This window comes from Heteronotia binoei, chromosome 10, assembly GCF_032191835.1.
Source record: "Heteronotia binoei isolate CCM8104 ecotype False Entrance Well chromosome 10, APGP_CSIRO_Hbin_v1, whole genome shotgun sequence".
NCBI classification, from domain to species: domain Eukaryota; kingdom Metazoa; phylum Chordata; class Lepidosauria; order Squamata; family Gekkonidae; genus Heteronotia; species Heteronotia binoei.
The window spans coordinates 99,769,915-99,792,273 of NC_083232.1; the positions used below are offsets into that span (position 1 = coordinate 99,769,915).

The 22,359-nt window shown below is 41.8% G+C and overlaps 1 protein-coding gene across 2 annotated transcripts in view; it reads right to left on the reverse strand.

Annotated features, from left to right (window-relative positions):
- RPRD1A (regulation of nuclear pre-mRNA domain containing 1A) overlaps positions 1-22,359 on the reverse strand; it is a 38,257-nt gene that overhangs the window by 10,841 nt on the left and 5,057 nt on the right. Inside the window, exons 2-7 of one of the 2 annotated variants that reach the window (XM_060247838.1) lie at positions 13,173-13,302; positions 12,037-12,143; positions 11,854-11,948; positions 11,289-11,415; positions 11,028-11,203; positions 9,690-9,771 (exon numbers count right to left, since the gene is read on the reverse strand). In XM_060247838.1, the coding sequence (XP_060103821.1) occupies positions 9,745-9,771; positions 11,028-11,203; positions 11,289-11,415; positions 11,854-11,948; positions 12,037-12,143; positions 13,173-13,302 (662 nt within the window). In that variant the 3' untranslated portion in view covers positions 9,690-9,744. Of the gene's footprint in view, positions 1-9,689; positions 9,772-11,027; positions 11,204-11,288; positions 11,416-11,853; positions 11,949-12,036; positions 12,144-13,172; positions 13,303-22,359 lie in introns of those variants that run through there. The other variant, XM_060247837.1, reaches the window with a different exon arrangement.

Here is a 22,359-nt window from a genome sequence, read left to right on the forward strand (position 1 = left end):
TTTATAAGAACTGGAACACACGGGATGCTACCCCTCTGCAAAACAGAAGTTCTACCATCGCTTATAAAAAACAGCCAACTTGAAAGATCTCTTAGGGCAAAGCAACAGTTATCAGAAAAAGAATTCACAATCTGTTTTACCAGGATCCAGTCTTCTGACAGGTCATTTTTGTAAAAATACATAGTCCATGATGTATTTTATTAACCCTATTGACAATAAACAATACCATTTAAAGAATTCACAACATGCGATAGTGATCATATGATCTACGCTATATCATGTAGATGTGGGAAATTTTATATTAGTAAAACAAGCAGTCCTTTAAATTAGGAATCTCTGAAGATAAAACTAATATATCTCCTGAAAGTACTGATGCACCTCCAGTAAAATATTTCTTAGAGCATAATCTCAAACCCACCGGGGTTTTTTTTTTTTAAAAAAAATTGGGGATTATATTCAAATCTGACAGACAGAACAGAATTCTGTTGAGGAAAATGGCTGAATAGAGTTTGAAACTGCAAACTCTGTACCCTAAAAGGTTACATGAGAGCATCTCTGTCCAAGTGCATGCATGGGAACCATACAAAAATAAATCTGAAAGGGCAGTATGGTTCTTTAATGCCTAATTAAGGAACAATCTGAAAAAAAGATTCCTTTGTAATTACATAGTATAGGCCAGGGGTGGCCAACGGTAGCGCTTCAGATGTTTTTTGCCTACAACTCCCATGCTGGCTGGGGCTGATGGGAGTTGAGGGCAAAAAAATCTGGAAAAAGTCTAGCAGCTCATTTGCATATTAGGCCACACCGCCTGGCCTGCATATTAGGCCACACCGCCTGGCTGTCACATGGCGGGTCAGGCCAGCGGGAGCCCTGGCCAGCCTAGGTGGAACTCCACTCCTGTGGGCTCCAGCAGAAAAAAAAAGCTCCGAGTATAGATCCATGTTGGTTCAACTATATAGGTATGTACTCCGTACATGCTCTGAAAAAACGATTTTCCCTGCATTTTATAAATTTAAAGTTCTGTATTAAACTTACTCTTAAGTTTTGTGTTCTCACAAGATTCCCTTAACAAAGCTGCATGTGAAACACACAGGAGTTGTATGATTATTAAAGACTTTTTCCTTTGCACCATTTTGTTTTTTTCTTCTTCTTAGTTTCCCTTGGTGCAGCCTCCTTTCTTTGGGCTGGAGGTTAAAGTCAAATTTAAGTAGAGATCAAGCTTAAAAGCCCCCCCCCCCCCGAATAAAACCTGATGCGGGGGCCGGCAAGTCAGGCTAATTTATGGCCACCCTGTAGGGTTTTCAAGGCAAGAAATGATCGGAGGGAAAGGCAGTTCCTGGATGCTCTCTCATCCAAGCACTAACCAAGGCTGACCCTGCTTAACCTCTGAGATCTGATGAGATCAGGATGGATTGGGCTATCCAGGGCAGGGCAGGCCCTCAACTGGGTGCATGACCTAAATGTACAGAGCAAAACATCAGCAAATAAAGATATTGGAAAATTCAGGTCAGGATGGAAAATGTGAATTAGCAGCATGCCATTTCCCCCCAGGAAGCTCTTTGTGCTGGGGAAGGGGTGAAGCTCTGTCTTGGCTTCCTTGATTTCCCTAAAAAGGGCCAGGGAGCAAGAAGAGCAAGCTCCAGCAGTTCATACAATCCACTATAAGTAAACAGCATGAATTAAAATGGTTAAGTCTTAACACTGATCATTATTTATATCATGACTGGCCAAACTCGCTTAACGTAAGAGCCACATAGAATAAACGTCAGATGCTTGAGAGCAGAAGGGAAGGGGAGGAAAAGATGAAAGGGGAGAGAAGAAAGCAACTTTAATTTTAAATGCATTCTCCAAGCTGCCCTGGAGAAGTGATTTAAAAAAATGCCTTCTCCAAACCGGCTGACAGGGTGGGGAGGGCCTCAGGAGCCACTCAGTGTGTGTAAGAGAGCCACAGTTCGGCCACCTGATTTATACCATGATTCATACTCCATAATATGGTCAATCGTATCCACTTAGAGCCACTAAAACCTGATTCTTCCCTGCAGCTGGGTACACACTAACCTGTAGTACAGCTACAAAATGTGCAGAAATCAAATTCCAAAGAGTCTTGCTAACTTGTGGGAGTGAACCACATTTAAGTTTTCCCATCTGAACTGGAACGGAAACAGTTTTGCAGGCATATTGCAAAATGCACCCAATATGTATGACCTTGAATTGGAACAGTCACTTTTGGTACTTTTAAACTCCAAGCAGAACTAATCCAAAACAATTCATCCTTGGATTCTCTGCGGACCTGCTTTAGACAGATGACGTTTCCAGTATGGATGTAATAACACATCCTTTGATCTTAGGAGTCCCTTGCTAAATGTGTTGGGGAGGGACGGTGGGTCAGTGGTAGAGCATCTTCTTGGGAAGCAGAAGGTCCCAGGTTCAATCCCCGGCATCTCCAAAAAAGGGTGCAGGCAAATAGGTGTGAAAAACCTCAGCTTGAGACCCTGGAGAGCCACTGCTGGTCAGGGGAGGGATGGTGGCTCAGTGGTAGAGCATCCGCTTGGGAAGCAGAAGGTCCCAGGTTCAATCCTTGGCATCTCCAAAAAAGGGTCCAGGCAAATAGGTGTGAAAAAACCTCAGCTTGAGACCCTGGAGAGCCACTGCTGGTCAGGGGAGGGATGGTGGCTCAGTGGTAGAGCATCTGCTTGGGAAGCAGAAGGTCCCAGGTTCAATCCCCGGCATCTCCAAAAAAGGGTCCAGGCAAATAGGTGTGAAAAACCTCAGCTTGAGACCCTGGAGAGCCACTGCTGGTCAGGGGAGGGATGGTGGCTCAGTGGTAGAGCATCCGCTTGGGAAGCAGAAGGTCCCAGGTTCAATCCTTGGCATCTCCAAAAAAGGGTCCAGGCAAATAGGTGTGAAAAAACCTCAGCTTGAGACCCTGGAGAGCCACTGCTGGTCAGGGGAGGGATGGTGGCTCAGTGGTAGAGCATCTGCTTGGGAAGCAGAAGGTCCCAGGTTCAATCCCTGGCATCTCCAAAAAAGGGTCCAGGCAAATAGGTGTGAAAAACCTCAGCTTGAGACCCTGGAGAGCCACTGCTGGTCAGGGGAGGGATGGTGGCTCAGTGGTAGAGCATCCGCTTGGGAAGCAGAAGGTCCCAGGTTCAATCCTTGGCATCTCCAAAAAAGGGTCCAGGCAAATAGGTGTGAAAAAACCTCAGCTTGAGACCCTGGAGAGCCACTGCTGGTCAGGGGAGGGATGGTGGCTCAGTGGTAGAGCATCTGCTTGGGAAGCAGAAGGTCCCAGGTTCAATCCCCGGCATCTCCAAAAAAGGGTCCAGGCAAATAGGTGTGAAAATCCTCAGCTTGAGGCCCTGGAGAGCCACTGCCAGTCTGAGAAGACAATACTGACTTTGATGGACCGAGGGTCTGAGTCAGTATAAGGCAGCTTCATATGTGTTTAAAAAGGCAGGGCCAAGTGGGGGTTTTGTCCAGTATGACTTCTGGTTTTTTAATAACTGTTGCTTTGGCAGCAGCTGCGAGCACAGCACAAGAATCTTTGCTGTGTGACCGCAGCAGCCATTTTTGGCTGGCTCCGCCTCCTATGGCAGTTTTGTGGTGGACATTTTGTGGCTGCACCCATTATGCTGCCTTCTAATTCCAAAGGTGCCTGCAGGCTCAACGTTTGCTGGGAACACCTGACACATGTGGGGCCCTGACACCATTGCCAGGCGTCATGTGACAAGCAGAATCAGGGAGCCACAAGAGACAGTGAATTGTGTGTTTGGGAAAAGGCAGCTGAAGTCTACAGAGAATGAATGCTGTAGCGGACAGCTGTGATTATTTGCAACGGCAAAAGCAACACGTGTTTGCTAGAAGTGGATACAGAATATGCAACACAGGAATACTTGTGATGTTGGCAATGTGTGAACAGCTTCTTTCCAGAATCCCTGAACTGGAACAGAGGATTTTAAAACCATAACAGAGCAAGAATAAAAACCAAGCAATAATGTAGAAGCATTTTGCTTCTACACTGGTGCTCGGGCAAACAGGGCTTTAAAAATAATGTTTACACTGCAATAAGATCCTTGCAAGCGTGGAATCAAACAAGAACTTCAAATCCAAAACCTGAAGACCGATCAAAGGCTGAGTCCTATCCAGCAATAACATTACAAAATACTGGGTTCTGTTTGGCAAGGAGACAAAAATACAGCTTATCAAATAACATTAACTCTTGTCTTTCAGGACTTCTATTAAGAAGAAAACTGAATAACAGAGTGCAAAGGCTCCAGAACTTAGTTCAGGATTCAAAGATCTCTAAAGAAACAAACAGCAGCCTTTTCAGAAATGCAATTAAGGCTTACCACTAACAGTGAATGAAAACTGATGCTAGATGGGATCACTCTGGAGCAAGAACCAGCTTCATTCAATTTTAAAATATGACTTATGCACACTTTGTACAAGAAACATGGTTAATGCTCATCAGAAACGTGTAAATCAGAGAGTGAAGCAAGATTAGGTAGACTTCTGTCTCTCTTGCTAAGATCAATCAAATCTGTATACTGCTGGAATTGGAAGTTGGAAATGATATCCATGTTTGACATTTTAGGCAAGCAAAGGAGAGCCCCTGTGGTGCAGTGGTTAGGAGTGAAAGAGACACAGGTTTAAATCCTTGCTCATGCCATGGGAAATTGCTGGGTGATCTAGGGCCAGTCACACTCTGGCCTAACCTACCTCACAAGGTTGTTGTGAGGATAGAATTATGTGAGCCCCAGCAGGGAAGAAAGGCAGGGTATAAATGAATTCAATAATGAAACAATCTGATGCAGTGATTTATGCATGTTAAAAATAAATTGTTACCACAGCCACATTGATTTGCAAAGAAAAGACTTCAGGGTAAAAATCTCTCTCTTGAGAATGGCAATATGTATCTAATTCTCCAGAAACCTTGCAAAGTAATATGCTGTAATAATTAGTCAAGTAATCCAGAAGATTTTGTTAAATATATCTATAACATTTTAATTAAGAATGTGATACAGGGCCTGCAAATACTTCTACCTCTGCTTTGTTGAAGATACTGAAAAGATGTAAAGATGGGAGGTAGGAAGGAAGAGAAGGGAGGGAGGGCGGGAAGGAGGGAAGGGCGGAGTGGAAACAGAAACAAAGAAAAACAGGGAGGGGGAAAATAAGATGAGGACAGAGGAAGAGAAGGAATGGAGGGAGGGAGGGAAAGAGAGAAAGAAGAGGGGAATGGAGGAAGAGAGAAGGAATGAAGGGAGAGAGGGAGGAGAAGGAAGGGAGGGAGAGAAAGAGGGGAATGGAGGAAGAAAGAAGGAATGGAGAGAAGGAGAAGGGAGGGAAAGAGAGAAAGAAGAGGGGAATGGAGGAAGAGAGAAGGAATGGAGGGAGGGAAAGAGAGAAAGAAGAGGGGAATGGAGGAAGAGAGGAATGGAGAGAAGGAGAAGGGAGGGAGGGAAAGAGAGAAAGAAGAGGGGAATGGAGGAAGAGAGAAGGAATGGAGGGAGGGAAAGAGAGAAAGAAGAGGGGAATGGAGGAAGAGAGAAGGAATGGAGAGAAGGAAAAGGGAGGGAGGGAAAGAGAAAGAAGAGGGGAATGGAGGAAGAGAGAAGGAATGGAGGGAGGGAAAGAGAGAAAGAAGAGGGGAATGAAGGAAGAGAAAAGGAATGGAGAGAGGGAAAAAGAAGAGGGGAATGAAGGGAGAAGGGAGGGTCCCAGTCACCCCAGGCTTCCTGGTCAGACTGGGAAACATGGGGGGGGGGAGCTTTCGGATTGACTGAAGCACAAGGAATGGCCCACCCATCCTGCACCTCCTGGGCAGCCCAGAAAGAGCAAGGGAGGGGGGAGAAGCATGAGGAAAGCCCAACCAGCCAGGATCTGTGCGTAGCTGGGAAACTTTTCCTGGCTGCACGCAGATCCCTGGCTGAGGGGGGGGGGGGGCGCTGGAGGTTCAGGAGCTATGCTCCTGTGCACTCCTGCTGAATCTGACCCGTGCTCAGAGGTGTAACCCAGAAAGCTAGAGTTCTCTGCTCATCAGAGTGAGAAAAAGATGGTGGGCCCACTAGGCGGTTGCCTAGGGTGTAGAGAGGCCAGGGGTGCCAAATTGGGCTCCCCCCCTCCGGTGCCCAAGACAACCAGCTAGTTTGCCTCCCCACCCCTGCTGCCACGTCTGCCAGCAGCCCCCTTCAGTCCGCTGTTGCCGCCACCGCACTCCCCCCTGTCCCAAGCTCGCCACAACTAAAATTGCACCCTATCAGTTTCTCCCAGCCCACGCCTGCACATTTTGTTAAAAGACGGATGGAGGGAGCGAAAGGAAGGGGGAGATACCTCCTCCATCTGTCTTTTAATGAAACGCGCAGGCTGGGAGAAGTCGGTGGGGTGGTGCTGGGGGGACGGGACGAGCAGAGTGCAGTGGGGGGAGCAGCGGCGGTGGGGCAAGCAGAGCACGCAGGAAGGGCAGTGGTGCGGGGGCGAGCAGAGCGCACCAGGGACGAGGGGGGCACCTGCCTAGGGCGCTATTCGTAGGGCTGTCGTTATCTTGTAGGAGTTTCCTAGGCTGTGACATGCTAATGGAGGCACTTCCCTGAGGAGGTTCTCTTGCATATGGATTGGCTGTTGAAATTCTAATCTTATCTGTAGTGCTGTTTTAAGATATAGAGAAGTTTGTTTTTCAGGACAGGAAACCATGCCCTTTAAACTCTCTTCTTTCCTGTTGAAATTGTGTTTATGGATTTCAATTGCTTCCCTGTGTAATCTGACACAATAATTGGATGTGTTGTCCAGCATTAATGTCTTGGAATAAGATACTGTATCCTGTTTGAGTTAGGCTATGTTCAGCCACTGCTGCTTTTTCACGTTGGCCAAGTCTGTGTCTTTCATGTTCTTTTATTCTTGTCTGAATGCTACATTGTGTGGTCCCAATGTAACCCTGTCCACAACTGTAGGGTATGCGGTATAATCCTGCAAAACTGAGGGGATCGCTTCTGTCTTTTGCTGATCTTAGCATCTGTTGTACTTTTCTGGTGGGTCTGAATACAGTTTGTAGGCTGTGTTTTTTCATACATTTTCCCATCTGATCAGTGATTCCTTTGCTATATGGTCTCCTGTGGGAGACTGTTTTTCCTCAGTTGTTTCACCTTTGGTTTAATCGCCCTTCTGACTTCATTCTTGGAGTAGCCATTTGCTTGGAGTGCATGGTTTAGATGATTTAATCATTGAGAAAGTGCCGTTCACATATCCATCCTGCACGGTCTACTAATATTATGATTATGCCTCTTTTTTGCAAAGGGTGGTGATCGGAGTTTTTGTGTAAATAATGATCCGTGTTAGTTGGTTTTCTGTACACCTTGTGATGTAATTGAAGGCTGGCTTTGCGGATGACCATGATATCTAGAAATGGGAATTTACCCTCGATTTCTTTTTCCATTGCAAATTTTATGTTCAGGTGGATATTGAGATGGTCTAAAAACTCCATCAATGCTCCCTCACCATGGTGTCAAATGATAAAGGTATCATCTATGTATAGTAACCAGACTACAGGTTTGTAAGGTGCAGATTCTAAAGCTGTTTTTTCAAAATGTTCCATGTAGAAGTTTGCTATAACCGGGCTGGGAGCTCTACATCTTATAACAGCACTACAGATAAGATTAGAATTTCAACAGGCAATCCATATGCAAGAGAACTTCCTCAGAGAAGGTCCACCATTAGCATGTCACTGCCTAGGAAACTCCAACAAGATAATGACTCAACCTTACCCCAGCTTTCTGAGTAGATATAAATTACCTGCCTACCACCTTCTTCTCATTTTGACACACAGAGAACTCTAGACTTCTGCATTATACCTCTGAGGATGCCAGTCACAGCTGCTGGCAAAATGTCAGATTTTACAATGCCAAGACCACAGCTATACAGCCCAGAAAATCTACAACAACTAATTTTAAATAATTCTGTTAAACCCATTCATTAATGGTATTGATTCCAAGTCATATTCAAATTTATCCTTCTGAGACATGCTGGAGAGGCAGTGAAGATAATGTTACTTCTACGTGGGTGAATGGCAGATTCATGTATAACAGAAAAATAATAATGTAGCAATGCTTTTGTATTTTGCTGTTAATAATGAACCTGTGCTCTACCTTGAGAGTAAATATATAATATCCTATGCACACTGAGAGGGAGGTAAACTTTATAAGCAGGAATGCACTCCCATTGGAAGCAGAAGATTATGTTCTGGTCTGACTGTCAATCAAGACAGTCCACCTTCTACATTCTACAGCTGCTAGGGGGGGGGGGGGGGGGGACAGCACTCCCTTGTTTGCAGTCTGCAATATTAAGACCATCATACCATTCAGGCCATTTGGCAATAACCAGAGTGGCAAAGCCAAAAGAAAGCAGGGGCAGTGGGGATTGGAAACAATCAGAAGACAAGTGTCTTCCAAAGGCTCTGCTTGAGCATCTTCGCTTACGGACTGGTTGGGCTAGAAATTTTTCTCTGGAATCACAAAGGAAGAAAATAGTTTCAGAAGGGTGCTATGCTGGTCTGCAGCTCAACCGTGAAGATTCAAGTCTGACAAAGAGTTTTGACTCTCTCAAACGTTCTTAACCTGAAAATCTTGTTAAACTCTAAGGTGCTTTTGGACTTTTGAATCTAACGTAAAGTGACCAGTACAGGATCCCAGATATCAGTGAAGTTAATTCATGTGTCCTGCCCTTTCCCTAGCAGCTGCATGTCTGCTCCTGAGGATGACTGAGATTTCACACTAATACACTTGCTTCCAAACCATGATACATTAATGACTACAGACTAATAGTAATCTACCCTATTATTTTGGGGTTGCAATACCAAAATTCAACACAAGATAATCCAGACAGAGCCTGGCTCAGTTCTCAGAAGGTATGATCAAACTGAGAACTCTAACTGTCCATTACCACAGCTGCCAAATTCTGTTGACCCAAACTGAACTCATGACACACTGACAGTGGATGCAGGATATACAAACAGGGGTCCCCACTTAATTCTAAGGAAATGAGACAACAGGCAAAAGTCGAAGAGGGCGGGGTTGACCTCTAAAACACAGACCTAAGACACCAGCACAAATTCAGCCCCCTCCCTTCTAATGATACACCCCTTTGAAGTTCTATGGAATGAAATAATTATTCATAACCACAATGCTGTAAAAGAAAAGTTACTTCTCATGATAGGGTAGGGTCACAGAAGGTAAGTTATATCCTCTGAGAACTCACTTGTGTGTTGCTCAGTTTCTCAACTGAGTAACAATCTATAGGAGATGGTTCTCTGGTTAATCTGTTTTTAGGATTATAAACTATCATTTCTGTGAAACAGTTCTCGATATAGTTTTTTCAGTTATCACCACAACTGAACACATGAAAAAAAACCCCATAAAGCTGGCAATGTGAACTCATTCTAACTCAAGGCTCTTATTAGTTTTAACTGCACTTTTAATATACTAGGAATGTCTGAAAAGGGGTTAAGGCAAATTTTTTTTTAAAAAAGTCCTCAAGTTGCCAGGCTCGTTTTTTCAAAGTGACTTAAAATTAAATATGTGGTTAGCTTAGAAATTCCATTTTGTGGGGGTTGATGTTAGACATAGATGGGAAGCAACATGGCAAGGTCTCCAGGGCAGGGTTGGGGCGTCAATGCTCAAGAATACGAGACAAAACAAGAGTTTGATTGTGAATTTTATTTTTAGCAGGATGTGTTACTAAAAGAAGGCACCATCCTTAGACGACAACATCCACGTTCCTCACCTGAAATAAAAGCTAGATAGATGTTAAAGAAGTTCTATTATGAAAGCCACGATGATGCTACTTACCCAAAGAAACCAGGGGGAACCTTAATATCACATAAAAATTAATTCTGTAAACTTAAGGCATAAGAAAAGTTCAACATGTAACCTGTGTTTGCTTTTAAACTATTAAATCAAATGAGGCATGAGCAGTTTATTTGTAACCCTTATAAACTGCTCCATTTAAATCAAAATTGTTGTTCCTGGTAACTGAAAGTCAGGTCAGCATGCCTTCACAATACTAGGCTAAAACATTAAATTTCCAAGTGCTTGAACTCAGCATTTTATCATACCATGATATTTTGCCAGCAGGCAGTATTGTGGGCCCAACCAAGAATACTAGAGGGCTGACATTCTTTGATGTAGCCTTCTTGGACATAACATGAACAATGTTCCCTCTAAGCTGCAGAGTCTTGTAAGCAAAAATTCTACTTTGTGAGCTGCTGGCATTAAAATTGTGAGCTACTGCATAAATGAGTGTGTTCTGGGGTCGTCCTTCCTGAGCTAAGACAAAAATCTGAGCTGAAGGCTGAAAATCTGTGAGCTAGCTCACACTAACTCAGCTTAGAGGGAACACTGAACATGAGCTAGAAGCATGCATAAGCTCCCCCACCCCCCCTGCTTCTCTGATCCTGAAAATGATACAGGCCAAGCTACACAGAAAGCTACCGGCATTTTTATATAGAACCCCGCAGATTACCCAGCATTACAGACTTCCTTAGAGAAAACAATACCCAAAATGTCCAAACAAACTTGGAGCTCTCATCCAAGAGTACATTATGTACTTATGGCGGAAGAAAAAGGAATAATTCTCATTTAATTAGCCTATTTTAGTATGATATGAAACTACTGAGCACATGTTCTCTATCAAATGCACAAAAATTTCATCCATTGAAATGTGTCTGTTCAAAAAATAATTTAAATAGGATGTCAAAGTATGCTAAATGCACATGCTCTCAACATACTTGGTAAAATGAAACCTAAATGTCAAAAGACTTGAAGGAAGGAGGTAAAGAAACTGGTATTCTACAACCATGGGGGAAAGTAAAGTCCTTAGCATTAGATGGTGCACAGTAGTTAAAAACGGGGAACATTCTCCTAGTGAAAAAAGATTGGAAGGGAAGCATATCTACTATGCTTTCTATAGAGAGAAAATTTAAACATAAAGCATTTTAATAAAGAAAAGTTAGAGATCAAAACTACCACAAAGTTACGCACTTCCAATGTTTGCTCTTTCTCAGTGAGAACTTCTTTTTGACATCGCAGAAAATCAGACAGCATTCGCGTCAGCTGTTTCCTATCATCTATTTCAGCTGCCAACCGGCCGTTGTAATCCGCCAGCAACATACAAGCGTCCTCTACCATCTTTGAAAGCTGCTCTCCTGATTCTTTATCTGGAAAGTAACAACAGAACACTCATATTTCAATACTGTCAAGACCTAATAGGGCTGTTGTTTGAATTCCTGCCATTTCCCTTACCTGTTATTCTATCAAGTAAGGACGCATCCTGGACCTCTACAGGTAATGAAGCTATTCTCTGATGAACGGCTGCATCCCCAGAGGCTGCATTTTCTAGTTCTTGCAAAGCTCTAATGAGATCTGTAGTCTAAAAAAGTGTAGAAAATATGCAATTAAACAGGTTTTATAGCAAAGAATATACAGCTCCAATTATCTTCTCTCTTACTACCAAGATATAAAATATCAGTGCACTATATATTCACCAATTCCCTGCAGGTCTGTAGTCCTCCGTTCCCTGAGAAGCCCGCTGTTCTAATGTTTATTCCATAATAATCTCTTGTGACCGCAAGGACTACCAACTGCACAGCACGCACACAGGTTATCTGGCAGCTCAGTAGAAAGCTAGTCAGGATGGCTCACCACATTATCATTTGTTACTGCCATTATTAGAGCAACTTTCACTCAGATTCTTAATGATGTCCATACATGTGGCCCTTCTGGAAAAAGAACTCTGCAAGTTACTCTTATCAAACATACTTGGAAGCAAGACTACAGCTTCCGTTGGTCTTTTCTAGACAATTTCTACCTGTGGAGGATCACACGGAGAACCCTGGGCAGAGCAGTTGTTGTCCTCTACTTTTATCTGTTCATATGTGCGTTTCCTTGGGGCTTTTTCACCATCTAGAATAAGTTCAGAGGGCTCAACATCAGTCAAAAAGAGGTGCGAACCATAAAGATAAAAAACTGCATATGGAAGAAACTGACTTACACAAAGCATGTCGAAGCTGTTCCAAGACATCGTTTTCGTAAACGGATCTCTCTTCCCAGATCGACAGCACCCGGCCCAAGTGCTTCTTACAGCTTTCGTCAGTCTCACTGGGAGGGCACAAAAAGCAATTCATGGTCTTAGATGGAGGGCTTGACTTCACTTCACTTCCTACCTAGGGTCTTTTTTGATTTCTGTTATTTAACTTATTAGGAATTCTTTTAAATTAAAATGTTGTGATTCCTCATTCCCTGATAAATTAGTACCTGATTTTTCAGCTAACTAAAGATTTCTCCCAGTTTTCTCAGATTAAACATTCCTCCTTCAAGTACTAAAAATTTCCCAAAACGTGATTTTTTTTTTGTACTAAAAATCACCTTCTCACTGGGAAAAAAATTATTTCAGGACAAGTAACTGGAGGGAAAAAACAAAAGTACGATGCTATCCCAAACATTTAAACCCTTCCAAATGAAGCAAATTAATGGGTTTATAGGGGCATGACTCTGCTTAGGATCACAGATGGGAAGACCTGCAAGAGAAGGAAACGCTCATCTAAATAAATGGGCCCTTGGTGTCCATCTGCCTATCACACACACAGATGCATGCCCGCTCTTCCAAAGGAAATGTGAAAGTTTTGTGCAGCAAGGCAAGAAAATCTATGGAACGGTCTCTTTTTTGGAATGAAATCTTTTAAAAGAAAGTATTACTTGTTCATGCATAGTATGAAGAACATGCATTAGAGATATGTATTATTAAACGTGATCCATTTTGTCCCCAATTAATATGCCACGTGTACAGTGATACAAAAGCAAATACCTTGATGTTTATGATGTTAATGTAAAATACATGAGAATATTCTTTTGATTTAGCTGCAACTATCTGGCATCTTTCTTCTACTTGGCTCATTACGAGCCAGTAACTTCTCAGAATTAAAATTTCGACACATTTCATACATGCTAGGCCTGCAGACAGCTAAATTCAGCTCACTTTATCACAGCTGCTGCTCAGATCGACACACCCTCTCCACAGCACCCCATTCCTAGAAGGCAACCGTGCACATTAATAGATGCCACCTCTTCAGCATTTCAATCAGCGAGCACAAGCATTTCACTCAACATACTGAAGAAAGCGTACTGTACCTGGAAACGTGCTTAAAAGCTTCCACTATGACTGGGGCAAAGTCTTTTGTAAATTCTGGTCCTTTCCTTTTGCTGTTCTGAATGACATCATTGGCCAGGTACAAGAATGTTAATTTCCTGTTTGGTTTTGCTAAAGGAGAACAAATGGTTAAATTTAGTCTGGACTTTAGTTTCTGGCTTTCCCCCCAACTTCTTTAAGGCCACCCAATTAACTTCACAGTTAAGTAGAAGTATGATCCTTATTTTCCTCACAGTAAAATCTAGCACTTTCGTCACTAGAGAGCACTGCTCTCTCACGTAAAAATATATTAATTTTACATTTGATGAATTGTAAAAGCAGCATAAAAATAACATTAAAAGCTTCTCTTGCTTAAATTCTGTATGTCAGGTGAGGTTTAAAGGAGCAGGACACCCAATTAAAGCCCTACTTTTTTCACTTGATGAAGTGCAAAGGCAGCATAAACATTTTTTATTTAAACACAACAGAAACATTTTTATGCTGCTTTTGCACTTGATCAGAGTCCACAAGGCTGCTAACATAAAAGAAAACATTACAATATTTGAGCAACTAAGATACAGTTAAAATTATAAAGTAATTCAATTAACACAGAAACAACATCAGTAACTGTTACTGGGGCATGTCAGATGAAACACAAAAGAGTTCACCTATTCCTGAAAGGGATCAACAGAGCCATCTTCCTGAGGAAGGAGTTCCCAAGTTTTGGTGCACAACCAATGAGGCCCTTTTTCAGGTTGCCAGCTGTCTTGCTTCCGACAGCAGGAGCAACCAAAGCAGGGACTCCAAAGATGAAGAGTGAACAAGCAGGTTCACACCTAGCCCTGTTCTTGAAAGGCAATAACCCTGTAGGTCAGGTGTAAGTGGCTCCTTCCCACCCCACTGATTAAAAGAAGGGAATCACACCTAGCATACCTACAAGATGATCAAGATCCAGCAATGATCTGAAAAGTATACACTGGTTTCATGCAATCATAAACCACAAGAAATTCAGAACCTGTATAGATTTTTTGCAGGCAAGGATGACTCTCCATAGTTTAGTGCCCATTTTATTAGCCCAGTCAACATGATGCTCATCAAAAACACACACCAAAAAAGAATTATAGTCATGCTGACGCTTTGCAACGGAGGAACAGTATCTGTACAGTTTTCAAATGTCTGCTTTCCTGACAGAGCAAACTGCTGATGAGCAGCTGATGCCTTTCACCGGTCACTGTTCTCTTAGAGAGTGACTAAGCTCAGGCTGAAGAACACTGTTTGATTGTGATGGACAAAAGCCCAGCATGTTTCTGTTGGTATGTTCTGCTCCCTTCACACATGGAATACCATCAAAATCTTTCTAACACAGAAACCTTGAATCAAAACATGATCATGCCCCCTTAATTCAGGAAATGGGGGATTGTTTCCATCCCCAAACCCAGAATTTTAAACATTGTTTTCATCCCAGTCTAGAATCCCAGTTATTGCTTTTGGTTTTTTAGGAGGGGGGGACAGAACCCTTGGGAAAGCAACACACAAGTCCTCAGGAAAACCTTAAGTAAAGCCAGTGTTCCACAATGCCAACTAGACCATGGAGAGTGTGTTGCCAGCCTGCTGCCTTGGAAGCAGAGATGGCCCCACAGCAGCCAAGGCATCAATAGAAAGATGGAACTGCAAACAGCGATGGAGCCAAGGAAAGGTTAGGCTGTCCTGTGAGGGCCAGCCTGCAGTTCAACTTCATATTTGATTTCATCTAAAGATCCATCAATACAAGGAAGCATTTTCTGAAGAGTGGGTGTTTTCACTCCCACCTCACCTTGACCCCCACTTCTCTAGCCCTCATTTAATCAGCTGTTCTGGATTCTTGTTCCCTGCCCCTTAAATCTTAAAGCAACTCCTGACTTGATCTTTTAAAACTTTCTTCTTTGCCCTTCCATCTCTACCTTCCTCTTGCCATCCTCATCTGTTTCTCACCTTCCAGTTTTTTTAAAGAACAAATGTGAATCTTTTAAGGAGAGATGGCTGTGTGTTAGGCAAGGAGACAGATTGAGAAACTGATATTAAAAATTGTATATAAATGTAATGAAGCACAGAAACAAAATAAGAACAAGTTTTGAATATAAGTTTAAAAGGAAGTGGATTCTGAGCAGAAACATCTTTTATTTTCTTTTTATGAGATATATAATTGACTTTCCTTTGAACTTTGATATAGTAAAAGTTAAAGCAAGTATGCAGAAAAGGTGAAATATGTAATATTGAGTATGCAATAATGATGAAACTAATAATGTAGCTGAAAAATAGATCAGTTATAAAATCTGAAATTTAAAATGTTGAATACAAAAGTAGCCAACAGAAGGATGACTGTATCTTATAGATAACGTCTTAAAAATTATAACGCAGCTAACGTTGGAGAGAAATATTGTTTTATACAATCTATAATATATAACTGTCTTTGATATATACAATTATGTTATATAACCCCGCTTATCCTTTTTATGTCCCCCAAATACTATTACTTTGTTTTCTAAAATAAAATATATAAATTTTAAAATTTTAAAAATATTTTCAATAAGAGGTCGCCCATCTGGATCTTCATGGCCGTCTCTTTTCCCTTCTCCTTGAAAGTTAACTTCTGGCTCTCACTTTCCTCCTGTTTCCGGTGTGCCTTCATCCTGGTGCTTTTCTCCCAGGTTTTACTTTCTCTTTGCTCCTCCTCCCCCCCCCCCACCACTTTATAACAAGAGAAGAAAGGTTTTCCCTCTAAGCAAAGGAAAAGTTGGCTCCACCTACATAGGACATGTTCCTCCAAGGAACACAATAGGGTGGCTCATAACACTTTCCTTTCCATTATTTCTCCCCCCTTGAAAGAGAGGGGCAGGTTGAGAGTGAATGACTAGCCCAAAGGTACGCATGAAGCTTCATGGCAGAGCAGAGGTGTGGACTCAAATGTCCACTCCAAAGCCTTAGACTGACACTCTAACCGTCAGACCACACCGTATCACTACCAAACAGCATATTCCTGAAATGAAGGCACTTAACCTTTATTTTGGTCTCTGCCCCAAAAGACAGGAGTCTATTTAAAAACAAAAACTTAACTACTTTGACCACCCTCCTACCACTTTGCAATCTGAGCATGGCACTTCATAATTACAAGAGATAAGGAGAACGTACCCTGTTTACTGTGAAATGCCCCTCATCCAATTAGTCTAGAAGTTGCCACCTATAGATAATATTACCTTAAGATCAGGCTCCATGGTTGGTTGGAAGAACCACCACAGTTATCAAGCCCAGTCTTAATTTGTGGGTCTTGATCTTACATTACAGTCCTCCTCTCTTTGAGAGAAGACACATGCCCTGCAGATTTCTCAAAGACTGTATAAAAGACGTGTAATACACTTGTACAATACACTATTAATAGATGCCAAAAGCTATCTAATTTGTACATATTACCCAAAGACCTCTGCTGTCTTCATAAATGAAAATCTGGGTGCTATGTGTAGCGAATTTAGGTACTCAATTGTTACTCAGAGAAATTTACACATATACTCTAGAAACCCAAGATATCAAGAACACTAACAAAAGAAAAGAGCAAGAGTCCAGCAGCATCTTAAAGACTAACAAAATTTGTGACAGGATATAAGTTTTCACAAGCTGTGGTTCACTTCTTCAGATAATTCATAATGAAAAAGTGAGCAGTGGCGCATGAAAGTTCCTCCCCTGCCACAAATCTTGTTAGTCCTTAAGGTACTGCTGGACTTTTGCTCTTTTCTGCTGCTACAGATGCACTAACACAGATACCCATCTTGATCTGACTAAAAAAAAGATCAGCTGCAGGGTCTATGCCTTCAAATTTACTCTGTGAAGCAGTATAATTACAGACATCAGATTCAAAAACAACTTATTAAGGCATGTAGCCACAAAGCTCTTAAAAAAAGAACGATAGGTCACAAAAGGAATTCCTCAAGATAACAAGGGAAGCCTTTAACAACCTTCTACTGTGGGTGAATCAGTTCTGAAAACAGTCCAGCAGTTCAGCTACCTGGGGTGCATCATCTCCTCAGATGCCAAGATCGACAAGGAGATTGACAACAGGCTGGCAAAGGCAAACCGTGCATTTGGCCGACTGCACAAAAGAGTGTGGAGCAACAAGCATCTGAAAAAAGGCACAAAGATCAATGTTTACAAAGCGGTTGTGATGACAACCCTCATCTATGGCTCCGAATCGTGGGTTTTATATCGTCATCACCTGCGACTCCTCGAGCGCTTTCATCAGCGCTGCCTTCGCACCATCCTCAACATCCACTGGAGTGACTTTGTGACCAACACTGAAGTCCTCAAGCGGGCGGAGGTTACCAGTATCGAGGCACTGCTGCTGAAGACGCAGCTGCGCTGGGCAGGGCATATTTCTAGGATGGAAAACCACCGCCTTCCCAAGATTGCCCTGTATGGCGAACTCTCCACCGGCCATCGAAATAGAGGGGCACCAAAGAAGAGGTACAAGGACTCCTTGAAGAAATCCCTTGGCACCTGTCGCATCAACCATCACCAGTGGTCTGACCTAGCCTCAGATCGCAAAGCATGGAGACACACCATCCACCAAGCTGTCTCTTCCTTTGAGAACGCACGCATAGCTGGTCTTGAGGACAAAAGGAGATTGAGGAAGAATCGCACTGCTACAGCACCAATCCTAAATCAGACTTTTCCCTGCAGCCACTGTGGCTGGACCTGCCTGTCCCGCATTGGTCTTGTCAGCCACCAGCGAGCCTGCAGCAGACGTGGACTATTGCACCCTTCTTAAATCTTCGTTCGCGAAGCCAAGCCGAGAGAGACTGTGTATCCATATGACACCCAATGGCTTAATACAGAAAACAACAACTTAACATCTTCTAAAACCAGTACTGCAGACCACAATGAGACACAATCACTGCTTCTGACTCCAAAGTTTAAGGACACTATTAAAGAAAATATATTCATTAGCACTGAAATAATACTACACACCAAGCATGGCCACAACAACAGGGAAATATAACCTGTCTTTCGATTTTAAGGAAGCTATTCTACCATACCTCAAAGGAAATTGGACACAGAAATCTGGGCAGTTCAGAACATAATCTAAATTATGTAAGCTGAGAACATTGAGAAACCAAATTTAAAGCATTAGAAATGTTTACCACAGGATATTTAACACAATAGCTAACTTTTATAATAGGAAAGATCGATGATGCAAGCTTCCATTCCTCTTGTTCTCCTGCATTTAACCATTTTAACCACTTCACTGAAATCATGAGAACTGAAATGCTACCTTGAGATTCTCAAAATTTTAATAAGACCCTACATAAAACTGTTTGACAGCATTTTATATAAATTCATGTTGCAGGTTACTTAAAAGTTTGCCCCAAATAAATACCCAAAGTAATTTATTCTGGAGTTCATTCTGTTTTAAGATACTCTCAAAACAGTAAATGAAAAAAAATCAAAGAAAGTTATTTGATATTAAAAGCATTTTTAACAAATAATAAAATAAAAGCATACAACTAAGATACTCCTAGACCACTAGCATGATGTCTTAGAAACGTCAGCTTCAACATTTGGTTCAACTATTACTCTAACCCTCCTTTCTATCAACTCATTCAACAAAAAACACACTTGACATCATGCTTAACACTTTAAAGATAACGAAGTTTGAGTCACCAGACTCAAACTCTGTTCTATTGCTTCAGACCAAGGATGGGCATGAACTGGGGGAAATGATGGCTCATTTTGTTACCCATTTGATTTCAGGCCCTATTTGTGGTTCATTGGTTCAGGAGGTGTAACTCACTGGGAGTCTTCAGCAGGATCTCCTCCACCCTCCCTTCCAAGTTTGGAAAAGATTTGATTTGGAATGTCCAAGTTATAGCCCCGCCCCCCCCCTACCAAAGCAGGTGCCCCCAGGAAAGCCCAGCTTCAGCTCTCACAACGAAAACTAACTCTTCTCTCTTTGTGCTGCTATGGGTATTTCTATGGCTCCCAGAAGTCCACCCCCAGCACTGCCTAGCAATTGACTGATTCAGCACGAGGCTGTCTAGGAAAACAAATTGCAAAGACAAAACCAACGAAGCACCATGGCCAGAAGTGGTTTGAAATGATTTGTGGTTTGGTTCATGTCCATGTCTACTTCAGACCAACACGGCTACCCATCTGAATCCACTTTGGAGAGAATTAAAAGTGGGCTATTCACACAAAAGGAACATCAGAAGACCCCTGCTAGATCACTGGTTCACCTGGCCCAGCATCCAATCTCATACACAGGCCAACCAACACGTTTGGAGGGCCAATAACAGAGAATCACAATTTGAAAATCAAACTGTGTCTAAACAAGTTACTAAACCTTCAGTAAAGAACAATGCTCCGCAGCCCAAAGACATTATTTTTTCAAGGGTAGTGGAAACCACCTGACTAAATGCACACCTGGAGTCAACTATTTTCCCTTGATGGGCAGCAAATCCAAAGTCCTACAGATTTTATAAAACGTGTTTGATGTCCTCTCAAAAATGTGTTAAAATATTCAACACTAATACAATTAATCCAGGCAGCCAGGCAAAATCAGTGTGACTACAGTACTAGCAACGTATGACCAGTACTATAACATATGACCAGTAACATATAACCAGTATACATACAGTATTAGTAACATATTAAACCAGCATAAAATGTTCCTTCTCCTGGTGTGCCTCCTACCAAAAAGTTTCCCTTACTTAGAAAGCTTTGAAAATGTATCCACATTTTCCCCACAACATTATTCATTCACTCCTACAGGAAAATGAAGGAAGTGATGCACAAAAAGGAAAAGCATGCAGCCACAAAGCAATGCTGAAAATATATAAAGCAGAGCACCCAGGTGGAGCAATTATTTCATGAGCCTGCTTTCCCAGGAATCAGTCCCAAAAGACCAACTGAAGATAGCAGGGCCTGAAGTCAATATTCCCATTCCAAGATGTATAAAACCACAGTTGATATAATTACATTCCCTCTAAGCTGAGTTAGTGTGAGCTAGCTCACAGTTTTTTAGCCTCCAGCTCACTCATTTTTGTCTTCGTTCAGGAAAAATGGCCCCAGAGCAAGCTGATTTATGCAGTAGCTCACAACTTTAAGCTCATGAAGTAGAATTTTTGCTCACAAGAATCCACAGCTGAGGAGTGTTGGTTGAGATGTAATAAGGCTCAGCACATACCCTCTTCTAAGATGAAACTATTGGTGAAAATAACCGTGTACATAAAGTTTGTTTTTAGTGTGTTCACATATAACATAAACCGAAAACCTTCAATGTATGCCTCATGCAAACATACTAAAAACGCACAACTGTAACATATTTATGTTTCATCCACAATTTTAACTTGAGAACAGCTTAAAACTATGCCTGGGGATTCCTGACCCCCCCCCCAAAACCCCCCCTAAATGCATCTTTAAAAATATGCAAAAAAGCTCACTTCCTTCTTCAGGACAAAGCCATGGTAAAGCATCCCCAGATTAAATAGAAGGACATTTCAGAAACAGTTTTTATAACTTAAAGTATTAAGCTACACAAAAATTGAAGTAATGCAAGCAGAAATAGGGAAAGCTAAAAAATCAAGATATTAAAACCAGTCCTGTTATACTGTCATTGAAACTGAAAGCTGTTGTATTTTTCCCCAGAAGTAAAAAAAAAAACCTCTCTCGAACATTCTAAGTAATACTAATGTACATGCCACACTATACAAATTTAAACCTTATACAATCATTGCCCACTGACATCAGGTGTGCTGCATCAACATCCCTTTACCTAATCTTCATATCCATATCTATAATCAAACCCACCTGACAAATTATAGTATTTTCCCATGTTCATGCTTTTTATTCCTCCTATCATGCCACTACTACAGGTCTGCTAGGTCTTCTAAGACTCACCTCCTAGTAGGACTCAAATCTAACTATCCTAGTACGACTAGAACACTGGCCAAGTGACTAGTATGCTGGCCACCTATTTTATTCATCTACGAGTTGCCTGGATCTGTGGGCAAAGAGCACAACAGAGACAGCTGTTTAACTAAAGAAGAAATAAAGTTTGACTGTAATTTTTTTTTTCTGAAATTAAGAAATATTCCACAAAGCCAAGAATGTCAGTGTCTTTATTTCAGTTTGGTGCAACCTGTTAAGGGCATCTGAAAAAGTGAGCAGTGACACAAACTCCCTGCCACAAATTCAGTTAGTCTTTAAGGAGCGACTGGATTCTTGCTCTTTTCTACTGCTACAGACAAACATGGCTACCCTACTGGGATAACTATCAGAAGACCAACATACTGGCCATCTTCTAGAAGTGCAGGTACCAACAAAACAGGATGCCTACTTTGTACAGCTGCTGCTTGTTTTTAAATAGCTATCATTTCAATTTCATTTTTTAAAATTCTGTAACTGCAGCCTCATTATGGCATTCTGCAACAATACCAAGACTGTTCAGCTTGTTCACAGTGTTTCTTTAAATGTGAAAATTCGTAGTCAAGCACAATTTTGGAAAAAATCAATCACATTATTTTCCATCGTTTATGTTGACTGCAGAAACAGCAGTTAGTCATCAAACCCGGTTTTGTTCTAACAAAACCAATACTTAAAAATAAATCCAGATGGGTAGCCATGTACCAAAAGAAGTGAGAAGTGACTCACAGAAGCTCATCCCCTGCGACAAATTTTATATATTTTTAAGATGCCACTGAACTCTTGCTCTTATCTACTGCTTAAATAGAACAATTATAATCAGTTGTTCAATCAACTAAGCCTTAAAGTTGTCAAATGGTCAACCCCATACCCAAGAACAACTTTTTGCTAATTAACTTGCTTGAGCTACACTGGAAGTGAAACTGCAATAATTAGTTATCATATTTCCGCGCTGGTTGGTCAGCACTGCATCCAATTCTTTTACTGCTGCAAAATCCAGATATAAGTTCTATTGGGAGCTTTTCAGGAAACCAGAATCAGGAAGGCATCACAATATATTTAGGGATTCGGAGTACAGTCCTTTCACTCCCTTGCCAGATGGAATTTCCTTGTTACAGTTTGCATCCTCTAGTCTCCTTTTTATACACAGCACAAGATACCAGAAACTCTCAGCCCATGATGCATAAGGGAAAGAGAGGAGAAATCTGCACATCATGTGTTTCTCACAGGATACACACACAG